Raw genomic sequence first — 21,358 nt, 5'->3', positions numbered from 1 at the left:
AAAGGACATCCATTCTCCAATTTCTCTGAGATGTACTGTATGTTATGTTCATATGTTCATATTAGTAAAGTTGGAAGGGATCTTGGAGGTCATCTAGTCCAACCCCCTGCTCGGGCAGGAAACTCTACACCATTTCGGACAAGTGGCTGTCCAGTCTCTTCTTAAAAACTTCCAGTGTTGGAGCATTTACTGCTTCTGGAGGCAAGCTGTTCCACTGATTAATTGTTCTCACTGTCAGGAAGTTTCTCCTTAGTTCTAGGTTGCTTCTCTCCTTGATTAGTTTCCACCCGTTGCTTCTTGTCCTGCCTTCAGGTGCTTTGGAAAATAGCTTAATTCCCTCTTCTTTATGGCAGCCCCTGAGATATTGGAATACTGCTATCATGTCCCCCCTTGTCCTTCTCTTCGTTAAACTAGACATACCCAATTCTAGCAACCGTTCCTTATATGTTTTAGCCTCCAGTCCCCTAATCATCTTTGTTGCTCTTCTCTGTACTCTTTCTAGAGTCTCAACATCTTTTTTACATCGTGGTGACCAAAACTGGATGCAGTATTCCAAGTGTGGCCTTACCAAGGCATTGAAGAGTGGTATTAATACTTCACGTGATCTTGATTCTATCCCTCTGTTAATGCAGCCTAGCACTGTGTTGGCCTTTTTGGCAGCTGCAGCACACTGCTGGCTCATATTTAGGTGATTGTCTACTAGGACTCCGAGGTCCCTCTCACAGTTACTACTATTGAGCATGGTGCCACCTATGCTGTACTTGTGCATTTGGTTTTTCTTGCCTAAATGTAGAACCTTGCTTTTTTCACCATTGAATTTCATTTTGTTAGTTAGTGCCCAGTGTTCAAGTCTGTCCAGATCCTTCTGTATCTTAAGCCTGTCTTCTGGAGTGTTGGCTATTCCTGCCAGCTTGGTGTCGTCTGCAAATTTGATGAGTTCCCCATCTATCCCTTCATCCAAATCGTTGATGAAGATGTTGAAGAGTACTGGGCCCAGAACAGAGCCCTGGGGCACCCCACTACACACTTCCCTCCATATAGATGCAGTTCCATTGAGGACCACTCGCTGAGTACGGCCGGTCAGCCAGCTACGGATCCATCTGGTGGTGGTTCTGTCTACCCCACATTTTTCTATCTTGTCAAGTAGTAGGTTGTGATCTACTTTATCAAATGCCTTACTGAAGTCCAAGTAAATTATGTCCACAGCATTCCTCTGATCCACTAATTTTGTCACTTGGTCAAAGAATGCAATAAGATTTGTCTGGCATGATCTATTTTTGACAAACCCATGTTGGCTTTTAGTAATGACTTTGTTTGCCTCTAGGTGTTCGTTGATTCGTTGTTTGATTATCTTTTCCAGGATCTTCCCAGGTATTGAGGTCAGGCTGATAGGTCTGTAATTTCCTGGATCCATTTTTTTTCCTTTTTTGAGGATGGGAACTACATCAGCTCTTTCCCAGTCCTCTGGTAGTTCCCCTGTGTTCCAGGATCTTTGAAAAATATAGTTCAGTGGCTCCGATATCACATCTGCCAGTTCCTTGAGAACTCTGGGATGTAATCCATCTGGTCCTGGCGATTTGAACTCATCTAGGCTGGACAGGTGCTCACTAACCATTTTCTTGCCTATCTTAACTTGTGTTTCTGTTTTGTTTTTTATGGCACTATTTTTGATAGGTTGGTCTGTTTTTTCCCTTTGTGTAAAGACAGATGCAAAAAATGAGTTAAATAGTTCTGCTTTCTCCCTGTTGCTTGTCACCTTCTTGCCACTTCCACCCACTAATGGACCAATCATTTCCTTCACTTTTTTCTTGTTTTTTACATGTTGAAAGAAGCTTTTTTTGTTATTTTTGACTTTGGTCGCAAGCCTTAGTTCATTTTGAGCCTTGGCTTTCTTCACTTCATCTTTGCAGGCTCGGGCTATTTGCTGATATTCTGACTTAGTTATGTTCCCCTCTTTCCACTTTCTATACTTGTCCTTTTTATCTTTCAATTTGTCAGAGAGTTCTTTATGCAGCCATGCTGGTTTCTTTTGGGAGCTGTTGTTTTTCCTCTTTGTTGGTATTGTGCTAGACTGTGCTTTTATTATCTCATTTTTCAAAATTTCCCAAGCTTCTTGAGTTGTTTTCCCCTTGAGGATTCTCATCCATGGAATCCTTCCCAAGCCCTCTCTAAGTTTATTGAAATTAGCTCTCTTGAAGTCCAAGACTCTAGTTTGACTGTGTTCTATTGCTTGTGCTTCTATAATGTTGAATTCTAATATTGCATGATCACTTCCTCCCAGGGTTCCTATGGCTTCAACACCGTCTATCATTTCATCTCTGTTAGTGAGAATTAGATCCAAAATGGCTAATCCCCTAGTTCCCTTCTCTACTTTTTGGGAGACAAAGTTGTCTGCTAGGTTTGCCAGGAACCTGTTTGATCTTCCACTTGGTGCGGAGTTTGTCTCCCAGTTGATGTCAGGGTAGTTAAAGTCCCCCATTACTATTGTGATGTGCTTCCTACATACCTTAGTTAGCTGACTAGCAAAAAGTTCATCTATTTCCTCTGTTTGGTTGGGTGGTCTATAGTATACACCTATGGCAATGTCATTTCCCCTCCCTTTTATATTGACCCAAATGCATTCAAGACAGTTTTTATCATTGTTGTGCTCTATTTCTGTGGAGATGTAGTTATTTCTTATATAGAGAGCAACTCCACCTCCTCTTTTATTTGGTCTGTTTCTTTTAAATAATTTAAATCCCTCTAGCTGTGTGTTCCATGTGTGGGTTTCATCCCACCATGTTTCCGTAATGGCAACAATATCGTATCTGCCCTCATTAACCTGAATTTCTAGTTCACCCTGTTTGCTGTTCATACTCTATGCATTGGTGTATAAACATTTGAGCCCTTTGTGGGTGGCCCTGTGTTTCCTTTCTACATAACCTGTGTGGTGCCTGAGTTCCCCTATTGTCTTACCACCTATTTGGTTAGTGCACTTTATGTGGCACTCGCTATTAGAGGCTTCATTTTGCTTGATAGCAAAGTTGATATTCTTGTCCACACACACATCTATGCTACATGCACTGATAGCCCTATAGTTTTTAAATTGCCAGGGATAGGGTTGTTCCGTGTCAATTAACTCCCTGTCCCCGCTGTTTAGTTTAAATTTCCCTCCAGAAAATCTGTGAATTTATAGCCGAGTAACTCAGTCCCTTTTTTTGATGGATGCAAACCATCTCTTTTGTACATCTTTTGATTGGACCAGCTACTGACATCGTGACTAATATATCCAAAGCCTTCACCTTTACACCACTCCTTTAGCCACATATTGAATTGTGCTATGCGCTGGCCTTTTCCGGTTCCAGAAGGTTATTTCAGGCATTGATTCAATAAGTACAGGTAGTTCTTGATGTACAACCACAACTGAGCCCCAAATTTCTGTTGTTAAGCAGAACAGCTGTTAAGTGAGCTGCAACTCATTTTATGACCTTTTTGGCCACAGTTAAGCATATCACTTCAGTTGTTAAGCGAATTATGTGTTTATTAAGTGAATCTGGTTTCCCCCTATGACTTTGCTTGTCAGAAACCAGCTTACCAATAGTGATCACATGATCTCAGAAGAGTGGAATTGTCATAAATATAGGTAGTCCTTGACTTATGACCACAATTGAGCCCAAAATTTATGTTGCTAAGTGAGACATTTGTTAAGTAAGTTTTGCTCATTTTGTGACTTTCCTTGCCACGTTTGTTAAGTAAATCATTGCGGTTGTTAAATGAGTCACAGGATTGTAAAGTGAATCTGGCTTCCCCATTGACTTTGCTTGTCAGAAGGTTGCAAAAGGGGAATCACATGATCCTGGGGCGCTGCGACCGTCATAAGTATGAGTCAATTACCAAGCATCCGAATGTAAATCACGTGACCACAGGGATGCTGCAATAGTCATAAGTATGGAAAATGGTCATACGTCACACTTTTCAGTGCCATTGAATGGTCACTAAATGAATGGTTGTACGTTGAGGACAACCTGTATCTCTATGTTGGAGTTGCTGGGATGAGACAAAGGATCTGATGACATCACGTGTCACAATGTCAGTGGACAAATGACCTAATTTGCTCTTCCTGTCCTTTTGTCCAATGACCCCGGGACACATTCAATGTCATCGCAGCTTGTATCAGATGTCCATTCCATTGAGTTTCATCCCTCTTTTTCTAGATGAAGTGGCCAAGTTTGTTAACGACTCAGCCCCAGGGATTTCGGTCAACCTTCACGAGAAGTTTGAGCTGGTCTGCGAGGTGTCCTCAGCCACTGATGCGGTTCTGTGGAAAAAGGGGAAGAAGGACATCAAGCCAGACCAAAGGGTGACATTTTCCGTTCAGGGAAAACAGCGAAAACTTATTGTCCAAAATGCCATCAAGGAAGACGAAGGGGTTTATATCTGCGAATCAAAAGATGACCGACTAACCTTCCAGGTGGAGGTTAAAGGTAAGAAATGGTCCAAATGCTTCCTTTCAAAAATGTCTGTATAGATCAGTGATGGCGAACCTTTTAGAGACTGCCTAAAAACCGCCTCGCCCCTGTCCCGCCCCTCCTCTCCTGCCCATGGGCCACCCACCACCTCCATGGTTTGCCACAGATCGCCCAGGCGACCCAGCAGTGTCATGGCAGCCACGCCCTCTGTCGGCACCCCGCAGCATCATCTGTACACGATGGGGCACGAGGGTGGAGTCTTGTCCCCGTTGCCCGGCTGCCATGTCCTTGGCTGTGCTGCTCTGCGCAGGCTGTGCCCAGGGTGACTCTCCTCTGAGGAGGCTGCTGGTGAGGAGGGGGCCATGGGGTGTGGCGGGGCTGGGGCGACGGTGTGCGTGCCCACAGAAAGGCTCTGAGTGCCACCTCTGTCACCCATGCCATAGGTTCGCCACCACTGGTATAGGTAGTCCTCGAATTAGGACCGCAGTTGAGTCCAACATGGCTATTGCTAAGGGAGACATTTGTTAAGTGAGTTTTGCCCTATTTTACGACCTTTCCTGCTACAGTTGTTAAGAGAATCCCTGTAGTTGTTAAGTTAGTCACATAGTTGTTAGGGAAATCTAGCTTCCCCACTGACTTTGCTTTCAGAAGGTCACAAAAAGGGATCATGTGACACCCCCCAAGACACTGCAACAGTCATACATATGAGCCAGTTGCCAGGCATCTGAATTCTATTCACGTGATCAGGGGATGCTACAGTGGTCGTTTTAACTTAAAACAGTCACTAGACGAACAGTTGTAAGTCGAGGACTACAATTTATATTACTTGTCATCTACATATATTTTCCTAAGCCATTGGATGGAAACAATTGACTATGATGCTGTTGTGGTTTTGAATTTCCAGCTCAGTTCTTTGATAAGTTTCAAGGCAGTGATCAAGTGCCCGGGCAATTGGATATTTTTTTGGGGGGGGGCGGGGGAGTGGATCCAGAGATAATGAACTCATCAATAACTAAAGGGATTTTAAGCTTTATTACTGTAATAGCTGAAACAACCTGTAGATCTCTATGTATCAGTCAAAGCAACTATACGCTTCGCTTTCCCCTGACCAACAACCGCACAATTTGCAAGAACTGCATTTTAGGGCAGAAAGTCAACAAAGACTTCCAAGAGGGATAAAATCAAGAAAGGAAAATAGGTAAGAGAAAACTGGTCTAGTGATTAACACATAGGGTTTGAAAGTAAGAGACTGAGTTCAAGTCCTGCCTTAGCCACGAAAGCTGGCTGGATGACTTTGGGCCAATCTCTTTAGAAGATGATGAATTCTAATCCCACTTTAGGTATGAAAGCCAACAGGGAGACTTTAGATCAATCTCCAGGAGATGGTGAATTCTAGTCCTGCCTTAGGCCTGAAAAACCAGCTGAAAACCAGCTGGGTGACTTGAGTCAGTCCCTCTCTCTCAGTCCATCCCACCTCACAGGATTGTTGTGGGGAAAGTAGTAGTAGGAAGGCATGTTGGATATGTTTGCTGCCTTGCATTATTTGTAAAAAGAATAAAGGCAGAATACAAATGAATGAATGAATGTATACATACATACATACATAAAGCTGAATCTTGATTGAAACACACGATTTATCTCCCCCTTGAGCAGGGGGTTGGACCAGAAGGCCACCAGGATCCCTTTCAACTCTGTTATTCTATTATTCCTCACCCCAGAGCCTGCAGAGGTCTTTTTCGGCAAGGAGAAAGTCCAGAAAGAAATCAGAGCTATTCTTTCCGAAAACGCCTTTCTTAGCTGCGAAGTAGCCCAGCCCGCGATGGAAGTGAGATGGTTCAAGGATGGGAAACTCATCACCCCTAGTAAGAAATTTAAGATTGAAACAGAAGGGAAATCTCGCTGGCTGATTATCCGACAAGTTGACAGAAAGGACGGAGGTCAATACACCTGCGAAGCAGATGGCCAGAAACTGGCCTTCAAAGTGATTGTAACAGGTAAAAATCTTGATTTTCCTGTGGTACTGTGAATATAAGTAGTCCTTGACTTACAACAGTTTGTTCAGTGACTGCTCGAAGTTACAACATTACTAAAAAATGGGACTTATGACCGTTTTTAATACTTACGACCATCGCAGTATCTCCATGGTCATGTGATCAAAATTCAGATGTTTGGCAGTTGGCATATATTTACATAATGATCGCAATGTCCTGGGGTCAGGTGATTCCATTTTGCGACCTCCTGCCAAGCAAAGTCAATGGGGAAACCAGATTTACTTAACAACTGCGTAACTAACTTAACAACTGCAGTGATTCACTTAACAACTGTGGCAAGAAAGATCATAAATTGGGGCAAAATTCACTTAACTGTCTAGCTTAGCAATAGAAATATTGGTTGTAAGTTGTGGTCGTAAATTGAGGACTACCTATATTGTGATTCAGATATTAAGGAGAACTTCTGCAAGGTGAGAAAAATACAATGACTGTATCTTATAGCCCCTAGAAAACAGAAATTACCTTAAATTTTTCTAAATTTCATGATTTTAGACAATCAGAAGCTGAGGTGGTATTTGCCAAAGAGGCAAACATCTAGATGTAGGATGGCCTATCTTAGCTGGTATAGAATATGTCAATTGGACCTTCTTGAAATTCAGAACTTTACTTTTAAATGAAAATGACCAAATGTCCTAAAGAGAAAATGAATTAAGATGTTTTGTCCATTCTTTCCACTATTAGATAGAGAGATTGAGGAGATATTTGTCAACCAGAAGATGATCCAGAAGGACATCAAGAGTGTGGTTTCAGAGACCCTTTCTCTAAAGTGTGAGGTGGCCCAAGCTAAGACAGACGTCAGATGGTTCAAAGATGGGAAGTTGATCACTGACACCAAGAAGTTCAAAGTAGAAGAACAAGGTGGATCCCGTTGTTTGGTTGTTCAACAGGTGGAGAAGAAAGATGCAGGTGAATATACCTGCGAAGCCGATGGCCAGAAGCTCACCTTCAAGGTCACGGTGACAGGTATAACCACTTTTATATTCTCTACATCTCCCATAGAGTTAAAAATGGTCATATCAATCCATTTTTGGTTGATTGTTCAGAGGAGCACTCAGAAGCTGTAACAGAACAGCTTCAAGGTACGTCAATATGAAAGTTTGCTTCTGCAAACAGTTTTGAGTCGCCTAGAACTATATTTCTATTATCCATATTTTATGTAAGATGAAATTTGGTGGTACTTCAACACCACCGTAAAATTTGATGAACGTTAGACAACAGTAAAAACATGAGAACTGTAATTAAATATGGATGATGTTCATCTCCTAAATAATGTTTTAATAATCTGGATTGTTTGGTTGAGGGCTCAGAACTTTGGGAGGAGTTTGACAACAAAGAACATCCATATGGATGATGATCACACCTTATGGACCATGAGATGTATAGAGGATAGCTCATTCCTGAAGTTCCTTACTTTAACTTTTAAGGGAAAAGACAAAACCTCCCAAAATAAAATGTGAATAAATCTGTCTGGTCTTCTGCTTCTAGATGAAAAAGTTAAGGAAGTCTTTGTCAACAAGGAGAAGGTCCAGAAGGACATCAAAGCTGTAGCTTCAGAAAATATCTCTCTCAGCTGTGAGGTGGCCCAGGCCAAGACAGATGTCAAGTGGTTCAAGGATGGAAAATTGATTACCTCCAACAAGAAATTCAAGGTAGAAGCAGAAGACAGATCCCATCATCTGGTTGTTCAACAGGTGGAGAAGAAAGATGCAGGTGAATACACCTGTGAAGCAGATGGCCAGACGCTGAACTTCCAAGTAACCGTAACAGGTAGGAAAAAACCCGTAGTCTTCTCCTTCATCATCATATTTCCAGACATAAGTAGAAAATCCTTCTATGATGAAAGAAATTAATAGATATTTTTATGTTTTGATCTATCACAAATCTATCAGATTTGCTTCTAGGTTCAATTCAAGGTGCTGGTTCAAAGCCTACATGGCTTAAGGCTAGGTTATATGAAGGATTGTCTTTTCCCAGTGACATCTACCTGATTCACAGAGCAGAGAGGCAGGGGAAGTTATGGGTTCTTTCTCTTAAGAAGGTCCATCTGGTGGGACACAGATGGACTTCTCCATGGTGGCTTCCTCCCTGTTAGTTGAAGGACAATTTTATTCACTTATATCTATCTGACCCACCAGAGCAAGGAAGGTTAATGGAAAGTACCCATTGCCATCAGAATGAAGCAATTAATGAAAATTTCTGTCTCTCTCCTTCCCTCACCAGATAAAGAAGTTGAGGAGATGTTTGTCAACAAGGAGAAGGTCCAGAAGGAGATCAAGGCCATGGCTTCAGAGGACGTCTCTCTCAGCTGTGAGGTGGCCCAGGCCAAGACAGATGTCAAATGGTTCAAGGATGGAAAATTGATCACCTCTAACAAGAAATTCAAATTGGTAGCAGAAGGCAGATCCCGGCGTCTAGTGGTCCAACAGGTGGAGAAGAAAGATGGAGGCGAATACACCTGTGAAGCTGATGGCCAGAAACTCACCTTCACAGTAACTGTAGCAGGTAGGAGAAGATGTTGCCTTTTGAATTATTTACAATCCTGTTTCAAAATACAAACATAGTCAGGGTGTCATTACATTGGCAAAAATAAATAGTTTTTTTTTTTTTTGGATTGCAGAAACTGTACCAAGGAAGTTTTTTTTATTATTATTAACATTAGCTACTGTTATCTATAATGACTACTGTCTAGGTTGGATCTCCTTCAAGCTCAAAACTTTAGCTGAAAAGGAAAATGCGAAATTGATCTAAAGAGAAAGTGAATTAAGTGCTTTGACCATTTTTTCCACCAATAGAGAGAAAAGTTGAGGAGATGTTTGTCAACAAGGAGAAGGTCCAGAAGGACATCAAGGCTGTAGTCTCAGAGAACGTCTCTCTCAGCTGCGAGGTGGCCCAGGCCAAGACGGATGTCAAGTGGTTCAAGGATGGGAAACTGATCACCTCCAGCAAGAAATTCAAGGTCGAAGCCGAAGGCCAATCCCGGCGTCTGGTTATCCAACAGGTGGAGAAGAAAGATGGAGGTGAATACACCTGCGAAGCTGATGGCCAGAAGCTCACCTTCAAAATCAAGGTTACAGGTACAATCACTTTTACATTTTCTGCATCTTCTGATATAGGAAGATAAAATGGACCTAAGAATATTTTTTTATTTGATCATCTCTCAGAGGCTCCATTGGAACATTAGTCCTCGAGTTATGACCACTATTTGGGCCAGAATTTCCATTTCTAAGCAAGGGGGTTGTTAAGTGAGCCTTTCCCAATTTTACAACCTTTTTTGCCACAGTTCTTAAGCAAATCACAGCAGTTGTTAAATGAATCACATGGTCATTAAGTGAATCCAGTTTCCCCTGTTAAGTTTGCTTGTCAGAAGTCAGCTGGGAAGGTCACGAATGGTGATCACATGACCCCAAAATGCTGCCAGTTGCCAAGAGCCCAAATTTTGTTCACCTGATCGTGGGTATGCTGCAATGGTTGTAAGTGCAAGGACTGCTTGCAAATCACTTTTTCAGTGCTGTTCTAATTTCAAATGGTGGCTAAATGAACGGATGTAAGTCAAGGATCACTGGTAATTGGAAATCTGTTTTGACACAATGGAAAATTGCCTCAGTATTAAACAAAAATAGACTTGCTAGTGCAAGAATTCTTTTAATCTTGTAAGCAATGCTTTAACTTTTTTGGTTTGGTTTTTATTGGTCAAGGTTGAGAAACTGAAGTGGTCTTAACCAAAAAGGCAAAAATCTACATTCAGAATAACTATATTTTATAAGTCTTGGGTTGTGCAGATACCGTATATGCCGGCGTACAAGGCGACCCGGCGTATAAGACGACCCCCGTCTTTGTTGCCGAGCCGCATTCCTAGAATGTCGTCTTATACGCCGGAAACTACCAGTATTTCCGGCGTATAAGACGACTTGGCGTATAAGACGACCCACGTCTTTGGCGCCGATTTTAGTGCTTGCGGCATATACGGTAGTCCTTCGTTTAGTGACCATTGAAAGTTACAAAGACACTGAAAAAAGTGAATTACGACTTTTTGACGCATCTGACCATAGCAACAGACTCATGTTTATGACGATTGCACTGTGCTGGGTTCATGTGATCCCCTTTTGCGACCTCCTCACAAGCAAATCAGTTGGGAAGCCAGATTCACTTAACAACCATGTTACTAACTTAACAACTGCTCTGATTCACTTAACAACTGTGGCAAGAATGGTCATAAAATGGGACAAAATTCACTTAACACCTGTCCTGCTTAGCAATGGAAATTTGGGGCTCACTTGTGATCATAAGTCAAGGACTATCTGTGTAGACTATCCAGTATGGATTTTCCTGACATCACTTTAGCAATTAGGGGAAATGACAAAATAGCCTAAGAAAGTGAATGAATGCATGTTGTCCTCTCCTTCCAGAGAACTTGAGGACTTGTTTGCCAATAAGAAGAAGGTCTAGAAGGACATCAGGCTTAGACTAAAGAAGGTTGTTTAGATCCTTAAATCCTAAACATGGAAATATATATATTTTTGCCTTTAAAAGTAATGTTTTAATTTTTTTGTTTTGGTCTTGGTCAAGATCCAGAAATTGAGGTGGCATTTGCCAATGAGGCAAACACCTAAATGTAGGATGAACTGTCTTAAATGGCATAGAATATGTAGGTTGAAGCTCAGAACTTTAAGGAAGGAAAATGACAAAATGTCCTGATGAGAAAGTGAATTAAGAGGTTTTGAACCTTCCTTCCGATATTAGATAGAGAAACAGAGGAGATGTTTGTTAACAAGGAGAAGGTCCAGAAGGAGATCAAGGCTGTGGCTTCAGAGAACATCTCTCTCAGCTGTGAAGTGGCCCAGGAGAAGACAGATGTCAAGTGGTTGAAGGATGGGAAATTGATCACTTCCAGCAAGAAATTCAAGGTGGAAGCTGAAGGTAGATCCCGGCATCTGATTGTTCAACAGGTGGAGAAGAAAGATGGAGGCGAATACACCTGTGATGCCGATGGCCAGAAACTCACCTTCAAGGTCACAATTGCAGGTACAAACACCTCAATTTCTTCCATATCTTCCTCACATGTATAGAGATAAAAATGACCAAACCAATTTTATTTTTTATTGATTGTTCAAAAGAGCTCTAACAGAACAGCCTCAACCTGTGCCCACACATTGCTTGTAAGAAAGTCACACTAATGTGTGTTTATGCAAATAGTTTTCCTTGTGCAAGGATATACAGGTAGTCCTTCACTTACAATAGTTCATTTAGTGACCATTTGAAATTAGAATGGCCCTGAAAAAAGGCACTTAGGACTGTTTTTACAACTGTTGTGGCATCCCCATAGTCACATGATCAAAATTCAGATGCTTGGCAACTGATTCATTTTTATGACAGTTGCAGTGTCCTAGAGTCATGTGATCACCTTTTGTGACTTTCTTACAAGCAATGTTAATGGGGAAGCCAGAATCACTTAACGACTATATTACTAACTTAACAACTGCAGTGATTCTCTTGACAACTGTGGCAAGAAAAGTCATAAAATGGGACAAAATTCACAGCAACTGTCTTGCTGAGCAACAGAAATTTTGGCCTCAAATGTGAGTGTAAGTCGAGGACTACCTGTATTTTTGTTTTATTCTTCTTATTACATGGAGGTGGACATCTGTTCAAAATTTGAACACGATAGACAATTGTCATCAGTGTCAGGTAGCCCTAAAATCATTAGAAAAAAACCTGAATAAGAATTCTGTTAACTTCTAAATCCTGTTTTAAATTTCTTTGATGGCTTCATCATGTTTTCTATGTCATGCTCCAGTAGTTGAGGAGATGTTGGTTGACAAGGAGAAGATCCAGAAGACATCAATGTTAGAAAATAAAGAAGGATACTTGGAGCAGTACCAAATATGCTTTTTTTAACTTCAGAAGTATTTTTTTTTGTCTTGGTCAAGATTTGGATCTTTGTCAAGAAGACAAACATCCAGATGTAAGATGACCTATTTTAAATGGTATATAGAATATGTAAATTGGATCTTTGTGAAGCTTAGAACTTTAGCTGTAACGAATATGAGAAAATATCTTAAAGTGAATTAAGATGCTTTCTCCATGCCTTCCACTATTAGATAGAGAAGCTGAGGAGACATTTGTCAACAAGGAGAAGATCCAGAAGGACATCAAGACTATTCCTTCAGAGAATGTCTCTCTCAGTTGTGAGGTGGCCCAGGCCAAGACAGAAGTCAAGTGGTTCAAGGATGGGAAACTGGTCACCTCCAGCAAGAAATTTAAGGTGGAAGCTGAAGGCAGATCCCGGCGTCTGGTTATTCAACAGGTGGAGAAGAAAGATGGAGGAGAATACACATGTGAAGCCGATGGCCAGAAGCTGAACTTCAAAGTCACTGTTGCAGGTATGAAAAGATTTTGCATACTAATAGAAGAGAATTGTCAGTTGCCACCTCACACTTGCGCTTCAGTGTCAAGTGCCATGAACTCAAGGGTGGGGGCTGGATGAGAGGGAGGAGGCTTCGAGGGAAACGAAAGTTCAATGTATTTGGCCCAGATCGGCTTCAAGGTCAGCCAGCTGCAAACTGAACGCAGCTGCATACCAAACCAACACCTGAAGTGACCGTTCTGAAAACATCTTATTTGAACTTGATTGGACATGATGGGAGCCAATGAAGGGAGGGAAAAGTTAGACTTGGGGATTTTAGCCCATGAGTTTCAGTTCTGGCTATGCACTACTCTAGTTTACTTGGCCTTTAATAAACTATACCTTTCCCCATACATGGAGTTAAAGATTGTTCTTTCTTAGAGGCTCAAGCTGAGGCAGAGCTGAGAAGAATATTTCTAGCTCAGGGTTGAAATGTCTTTGGCACTCTCTGAGCTTGGGGGTTTTCTTGCTGATGTTCCATCTGCCCAACTGAGTAATGTCATTTGTGCTAATCAGCCATCAGTGGATACACAGAAATAAACTACACTTACATACCATTCAAAAGAGACAATAAAAAGGCTAAGAAGGAAACAGAAAGACCAGAATGCATCCTCTCCAGCAGCTGACATTGAGATAAGCAGGAATTAACACCAGACAAACAATCAATTGGAAAACAATAGCCAACACTCCAGAAGACAGGCTTAAGATACAGAAGGATCTGGACAGACTTGAACTCTGGGCGCTATCTAACAAAATGAAATTCAATGGTGAAAAAAGCAAGATTCTACATTTAGGCAAGAAAAACCAAATGCACAGGTATAGTATAGGGGGTACCTTGCTCAATAGTAGTAACTGTGAGAGGGACCTCGGAGTCCTAGTAGACAATCACTTAAATATGAGCCAGCAGTGTGCTGCAGCTGCCAAAAAGGCCAACACAGTGCTCGGCTGCATTAACAGAGGGATAGAATCAAGATCACGTGAAGTATTAATACCACTCTTCAATGCCTTGGTAAGGCCACACGTGGAATACTGCATCCAGTTTTGGTCACCACGATGCAAAAAAGATGTTGAGACTCTAGAAAGAGTACAGAGAAGAGCAACAAAGATGATTAGGGGACTGGAGGCTAAAACATATAAGGAACGGTTGCTGGAATTGGGTATGTCTAGTTTAACGAAGAGAAGGACGAGGGGGGGACATGATAGCAGTGTTCCAATATCTCAGGGGCTGCCACAAAGAAGAGGGAATCAAGCTATTTTCCAAAGCGCCTGAAGGCAGGACAAGAAGCAACGGGTGGAAACTAACCAAAGAGAGAAGCAACCTAGAACTAAGGAGAAACTTCCTGACAGTTAGAACAATGAACCAGTGGAACAACCTGCCTCCAGAAGCGGTGAATGCTCCAACACTGGAAGTTTTTAAGAAGAGACTGGACAGCCATTTCTCTGAAATGGTATAGGGTTTCCTGCCTGAGCAGGGGGTTGGACTAGATGACCTCCAAGGTCCCTTCCAACATTATTATTATTATTATTATTATTATTATTATTATTATTATTATTATTACCCAAGAGAAAAGCATACACCCACCATATACACTACTGTATGTAAACATGGAGAAAACCCACATTTAGCACTGATGATGTTCCCTAGCTGGGTCATGAAAGGTCTGCAAGAAAATAACCAAGCTCAGAGAGCACCAAGGACCTTCATATTTTCCATACTTTTAGAATTAATCTATTGCATATTTAGGCATTTCATTTCCAAACGCTTCAGTCATGGCTGTTTTGGGAAGTAATTATTTATGCTAGCCCTAGATTTATTTAGCATATGGCATCTACAGAAGTCATGCGATTACTGATATAAAGGTAAAAGTGCCCCTGCGGATTTTACTCTGTTATACTGTAGGGGATGGTGCTCATTTGTGTTTCAAGGCCATTGAGCCAATGCTGTCCCAGGACATTTCTGCGGTCATGTGGCCAAGCATGACGTCACGGAGTGTTGTTACCTTTTCACCGAAGTGATATCAAAATGGTCAGCGCAGGTTTGAGACCCGAGCCCAAACATGGATGGGATGAGCTCCTGTCCTTGCCTCAGCTCCTGCACACCTAGCAGTTCAAAAGCAAGCAAATGCAAATAGATAAGTAATCACTGATATATAACACTAATAAAACACATTAGGCATGCAGACACAAGTATAGATTTAAATAAAGCAAATAGCCCTAGGTGAGAAGATAGAAATTCTACAAGAATAAAAGAGAACCACACTGCTTTTCTTTCCCTGTTAAGCTATCAAGATGAGAAAGAAAAATGATGTCATAATGCTCTTCTACTAAGTAAAATGCATTTGCCTCCTTTGTGCTCATATGTGCTACAAAATATTTATTTATTTGTGAATTTATGAATCAAGGGACATGAAAAAAAGCAATTGCATTTTAAGCTTAATAGCATGGCTACAAAGGATAGCAAAAATAGTTACCTTGAAATATTTTAGGAAATCCCCCCCCCAATTATATGTTTTTCAGAGGATTCTTGACATGACATGTGAAAAACAGAGTAATATCCATCCGCCTAATTGATTTATTGAACAGGTAGTTCTCAACTTACAACCATAACTGAGCCCAAAATTTATGTTGATAAGTGAGAAATTTGTTAAGTGAGTTTTGCCCCATTTTACCACCTTTCTTGCCACGGTTATTAAGTGAATGACTGCAGTTGTTAAATAAGTAACATGGTTGTCAAGTGAATCTAGATTTCCCTGTGACTTTGTTTGTCAGAAAGTCACAAAAGGGGTTCACATGGCCCTGTGACATTGCGACTGTCACAGATATGAACCAAATGTCTGAATTTTGAACAGGTGACTATGAGGATGCTGCAATGGTCGTAAGTGTGAAAAATGGCCATAAGTCATTTTTTCAGTGCCGTTGTAACTCAGAATGAACTGTTGTAAGTTAATGATTACCTGTATTGTGAAGTCTCCGTACGATTCTACAGGTAGTCCTCATTTTACAACTATTCATTCAACAACCGTTCAACGTTACAACATCACTGAAAAAAGTAAGTTATGGCCAGTCCTCGCAATTATGACTGTCTCAGCATCCCTACGGTCATGTGATCAAAATTTGGGCATTTGGCAACTGGCAGGTATTTACAACAATTGCAGCATTGTGAGATCATGTGATCACCGTTTGTAACCTTTCCAACTGGCTTCTGACAAGCAAACATTGATTCACTTAATGATCACATGATTTACTTAACAACTGCAGTGATTTGCTTAACAACCATGGTAAAAAATTGGGCGCAATTCACTTAACCACCCTCTTTCTTAACAATAGAAATCCTGGTTCCAGTTATGATCGTAAATTCAGGACTAGATGTATATATTTTCTAAAAAAAACTGAAGAGGGATGATAAGGTAATTTCCGTTATAGAGGATATGATCTATTGTCCTGTGATTCCAGAAAGGACGATTACAATTTAAAACAAAGGTTGAAAAATTGAATTTTGATTGTCTTCTTCTTCAACTCAGATACAAAAGCTGAGGAGATGTTTGTCAACAAGGAGAAGGTCCAGAAGAATATCAAAGTTGTAGCTTCAGAGAACGTCTCTCTCAGCTGTGAGGTGGCCCAGGCCAAAACGGAAGTCAAATGGTTCAAGGATGGGAAACAGATCACCGACACCAAGAAGTTCAAGGTAGAAGAACAAGGTGGATCCCGTCGTCTGGTTGTTCAACAGGTGGAGAAGAAAGATGCAGGTGAATATACCTGCGAAGCCGATGGCCAGAAGCTCACCTTCAAAGTCACAGTGGCAGGTACAACCACCATTATATTCTCTACCTCTCCCATAGAGCTAGAAGTGGTCAAAGCAATTCATTTTTGGTTGGTTGACTACAGCACCTCTCAGAAGCTGTAAGAGAACGCCTGCAAATTATGTCAATGAGAAAGAGTTGTTTCGGCCAACAGTTTTAGGTATTACAACTATAGTTTTATTATCCATGTTCTATGTAGTTGGAAATCTAGTTGTATTTCAACACCAGTGCAAAATATGATCAGTGTTAGACAACACTAAAAATATGAGAACCATAATTAAATAAGGAGGGTTTTCACTAGTAAATAATGTTTTAATAATCTGGATTGTTTGGAGTTTGACAACAAAGAACATCCATATAGAGGATGATCATAACTTATGGACCATGAGATGTATAGAGGATAGCTCCTTCCTCCTTACTTTAATTGTTAAGGAAAAATAAAAAATAAAATGTGAATAAATGTGTCTTGTCTTCTGCTTCTACTCCTAGATGAAAAGGTTAAGGAAGTTTTTGTCAGCAAGGAGAAGGTCCAGAAGGATATCAAGGTTGTAGCTTCAGAGAACATCTCTCTCAGCTGTGAGGTGGCCCAGGCCAAGACGGAAGTCAAATGGTTCAAGGATGGGAAACAGATCACCGACACCGAGAAGTTCAAGGTAGAAGAACAAGGTGGATCCCGTCGTCTGGTTGTTCAACAGGTGGAGAAGAAAGATGCAGGTGAATATACCTGCGAAGCCGATGGCCAGAAGCTCACCTTCAAAGTCACAGTGGCAGGTACAACCACCTTTATATTCTCTACCTCTCCCATAGAGCTAGAAGTGGTCAAAGCAATCCATTTTTGGTTGGTTGACTACAGCACCTTTCAGAAGCTGTAAGAGAACGCCTGCAAGTTGTGTCATTGAGAAAGAGTTGCTTCAGCCAACAGTTTTAGGTATCACAACTATAGTTTTATTATCCATGTTCTATGTAGTTGGAAACCTGGCCATATTTCAACACCAGTGCAAAATTTGATCAGTAAAAACATAAAAACCATAAGGATGCTGGTAAGCTTCTAAATAGCATTTTAAAAATATAGGTTGATTTGGCTGGGGGCTCAGAAGTTCAGGAGGTTTGGCAGGAGAAGAACAACAATGGAGAGGATAACAGAATAATAGGGTTGGAAGGCAATTTGAAGATGATAATAATAATAATAATAATAATAATAATAATAATAATAATATCAGGAAGGCTTACTAACTACTGGAGAGACCAAACTGGCCTACAAGAAAGACCAAATGAAGAACAGAATAGAGGCATGGGAAGACAAAGCACTACATGGCCAATACATGAAAAAAATAGCTGGGAAAGCAGATAATAATAAAACCTGGCAATGGCTAAGAGCAGGAAAATTGAAGAAAGAGACCGAGGGACTAATTCTGGCTGCACAAGACCAAGCCTTAAGGACAAATGCATACAAAGTCAAAATTGAGAAGACAGCAACAGACAGTAAGTGCCGCCTATGCAAAGAAGCTGAAGAAACAGTGGACCACTTGGTAAGCTGTTGCAAGAAGATTGCACAAACTGATTACAAGCAGCGGCATGACAAAGTAGCAACAATGGTGCATTGGAAGATCTGCAAAAAATATCATTTGCCTGTAAGCAAAAACTGGTGGGATCATAAAATAGAGAAAGTCATAGAAAATGATAAAATTAAACTGCTCTGGGACTTCAGAATTCAAACAGACAAGCACCTGCAACATAACACCCCAGACTTAACAATTGTCGATAAGAAAGACAAAAAAGTCTGGATAGTGGACGTGGCAGTGCCTGGAGATAGCAGAATAGAAGAGAAAGAACTGGAGAAGATAACAAAATACAAAGACCTACAAATAGAAATAGAAAGACTGTGGCAAAAGCAAGCAAGGGTAGTACCAATAGTCATAGGCTCCTTGGGTGCAATCCCAAAACAACTGGAGCACCACTTGAACACCATTGGCATTGACAAATTCGCTATTAGTCAATTGCAAAAGGCGGCCTTATTAGGAACTGCTTCCATCCTGCGACGATACTGTAATACCATCAAACATCCACATCTGCCTATCCCAGGACTCGATAGGTAGACAAAGTGCCAAATCCAGTCTGAACATCTGGCTGACTGTGCGATGATCGATAATAATAATAATACTGGATAATCAAGTGCCTAGAAATAACAGGAGTCAGTAGAAACATCAGAAAATTTGTGCAAAGATCGATGGCACAATGGAAGACACAGTTGCAGATCAATGGTGAGAGACTGGGAGAGGTTAATATCAAGAGAGGAATATTTCAAGGAGATTCATTATCACCATTACTATTTGTTATTGCACTGTTTCCTCTGTCAACAATACTGAATAACTCAGGACATGGCTATCAAACATCAAAAACATCTGCCAGACTATCCCATCTCCTTTACATGGATGATCTGAAGCTGTATGGAAAAACATCATCTGAAATAGAATCACTGCTCAACACTGTCCATATATATAGCCAAGATATTGTAATGGAGTTTGGCTTGGACAAATGTGCCACACTTACTATCAAACAAGGAAAAATAGTGAAAACTGAAGGAATCAAGATGCCCCACGAAAATAACATTAAGAGTCTGGATGAGGAAGAGTACTACAAATACTTGGGTATCCTTCAAGCTGACAACATCAAGCACACTGAAGTCAAGAAAAAGATTAGAAGTGAATACATCAAGAGAGTGAAGAAGATCTTAAAGTCCAAACTCAATGGAGGAAATACCATAAAGGCAATCAACACTTGGGCAATTCCAGTCATTAGGTACACAGCTGGAATAGTGGACTGGACTCAAGCAGAACTAAAAGCAATGGATAGGAAGACCAGAAAAATAATGACAATGAAACATGCCCTTCATCCATGCAGTGACATTGACAGACAAGGCAAATAGGTGGGCATGGAATGCTACAAGTACATCAGTTGGTTGAAGAAGAAAAAATGGCTTTGGAAGAATATCTGAAGAACAATGATGAAGATGCACTGAAATTAGTATACCAGGAAGGCTTACTGACTACTGGAGAGACCAAACTGGCCTACAAGAAAGACCAAATGAAGAACAGAATAGAGGCATGGGAAGACACCCCAGACTTAATAATTGTCGATAAGAAAGACAAAAAAGTCTGAATAGTAGACGTGGCAGTGCCTGGAGACAGTAGAATAGAAGAGAAAGAACTGGGGAAGATCACAAAATACAAAGACCTACAAATAGAAATAGAAAGACTGTGGGCAAAAGCAAACAAGAGTAGTACCAATAGTCATAGGTGCCTTGGGTGCAATCCAAAACAACTGGAGCACCACTTGAACACCATTGGCATTGACAAATTCGCCATTAGTCAATTGCAAAAGGCGGCCTTACTAGGAACTGCTTCCATCCTGTGACGATACCTGTAATACCATCAAACATCCACATCTGCCTATCCCAGGTCCTGGGTAAGGACTCGATAGGTAGACAAAATGCCAAATCCAGTCTGAACATCTGGCTGACTGTGTGATGATCCATAATAATGATAATAATAAAGTTGAAAGGGACCTTGGAGGTCATCTAGTCCAACCCCCTGCTCAGGCAGGAAACCCTACACCATTTCAGACAAATGGCTGTCCAGTCTCTTCTTAAAAACTTCCAGTGTTGGAGCATTCACCACTTCTGGAGGCAGGTTGTTCCACTGGTTAATTGTTCTCACTGTCAGGAAGTTTCTCCTTAGTTCTAGGTTGCTTCTCTCCTTGATTAGTTTCTATCCGTTGCTTCTTGTCCTGCCTTCAGGAGCTTTGGAGAATAGCTTGACTCCCTCTTCTCTGGGGCAACCCCTGAGATACTGGAAAACTGCTATCATGTCCCCCCTAGTCCTTCTCTTCATTAAACTAGACATACCCAATTCCAGCAGCCTTTCCTTATATGTTTTAGCCTTCCTATACCATTTCAGGCAAATGGCTCTCCAATCTCTTCTTGAAAACCTCCAGTGATGGAGCATCATCCTTTTTGCTCTTCTCTGTACTCTTTCTAAAGTCTCAACATCTTTTTTATATCGTGGCGACCAAGCCTGGCTGCAATATTCCAAGTGTAGTCTTACCAAGGCATTATAAAGTGGTATTAACATTTTACATGATCTTGATTCTATCCCTCTGTTAATGCAGCCTAGAACTATGTTGGCTTTTTTGGCAGCACACTGCTAGCTCGTATATAGATGATTGCCACTTAATGAGGATGACCAAGATATGAGGTGCATGAATGTATAGATGCAGCTCCTTTTTGAAGCTCATTACTTTAAATATTAAATGTATCTTGTCCTCTGTTTCTACACCTAGATGAAAAAGTTAAGGAGGTGTTTGTCAATAAGGAGAAGGTCCAGAAAGATATCAGGACTGTGTCTTCAGAGAATGTATCTCTCATTTGTGAGGTGGCCCAGTCCAAGGCAGAAGTGAAATGGTTCAAGGATGGGAAACTGATCACTATGAGCAAGAAATTCAAAATAGAAGCACAAGGTGGATCGCGTTGTCTGGTTGTGCAACAGGTGGAGAAGAAAGATGCAGGTGAATACACCTGCGAAGCTGATGGCCAGAAACTGACTTTCAAAGTCACTGTTGCAGGTAAAATGCCCTTTTATTACATATATCATCTCTATC

The 21,358-nt window shown here is 41.0% G+C and overlaps 1 protein-coding gene across 10 annotated transcripts in view; it reads left to right on the top strand.

The window, feature by feature from the left end:
* OBSCN (obscurin, cytoskeletal calmodulin and titin-interacting RhoGEF) overlaps positions 1 to 21,358 on the top strand; it is a 268,339-nt gene that overhangs the window by 38,457 nt on the left and 208,524 nt on the right. For 8 of the 10 annotated variants that reach the window (XM_039365278.1, XM_039365274.1, XM_039365273.1 and 5 more), the window contains exons 7-17: positions 4,194 to 4,463; positions 6,167 to 6,442; positions 7,181 to 7,462; positions 7,985 to 8,266; positions 8,720 to 9,001; positions 9,292 to 9,573; positions 11,240 to 11,521; positions 12,598 to 12,879; positions 16,424 to 16,705; positions 17,192 to 17,473; positions 21,041 to 21,322. In XM_039365278.1, coding sequence (XP_039221212.1) covers positions 4,194 to 4,463; positions 6,167 to 6,442; positions 7,181 to 7,462; positions 7,985 to 8,266; positions 8,720 to 9,001; positions 9,292 to 9,573; positions 11,240 to 11,521; positions 12,598 to 12,879; positions 16,424 to 16,705; positions 17,192 to 17,473; positions 21,041 to 21,322 — 3,084 coding nt within the window. Of the gene's footprint in view, positions 1 to 4,193; positions 4,464 to 6,166; positions 6,443 to 7,180; positions 7,463 to 7,984; positions 8,267 to 8,719; positions 9,002 to 9,291; positions 9,574 to 11,239; positions 11,522 to 12,597; positions 12,880 to 16,423; positions 16,706 to 17,191; positions 17,474 to 21,040; positions 21,323 to 21,358 lie in introns of those variants that run through there. The other 2 variants (XM_039365275.1, XM_039365282.1) reach the window with 2 other exon arrangements.

This window comes from Crotalus tigris, unplaced genomic scaffold (assembly GCF_016545835.1).
Source record: "Crotalus tigris isolate CLP2741 ecotype Arizona unplaced genomic scaffold, ASM1654583v1 scf7180000020019.1302030, whole genome shotgun sequence".
Classification (NCBI taxonomy): domain Eukaryota; kingdom Metazoa; phylum Chordata; class Lepidosauria; order Squamata; family Viperidae; genus Crotalus; species Crotalus tigris.
Note: the sequence above shows the minus strand (reverse complement) of the source record. Positions and strands in the feature narration are given on the sequence as shown.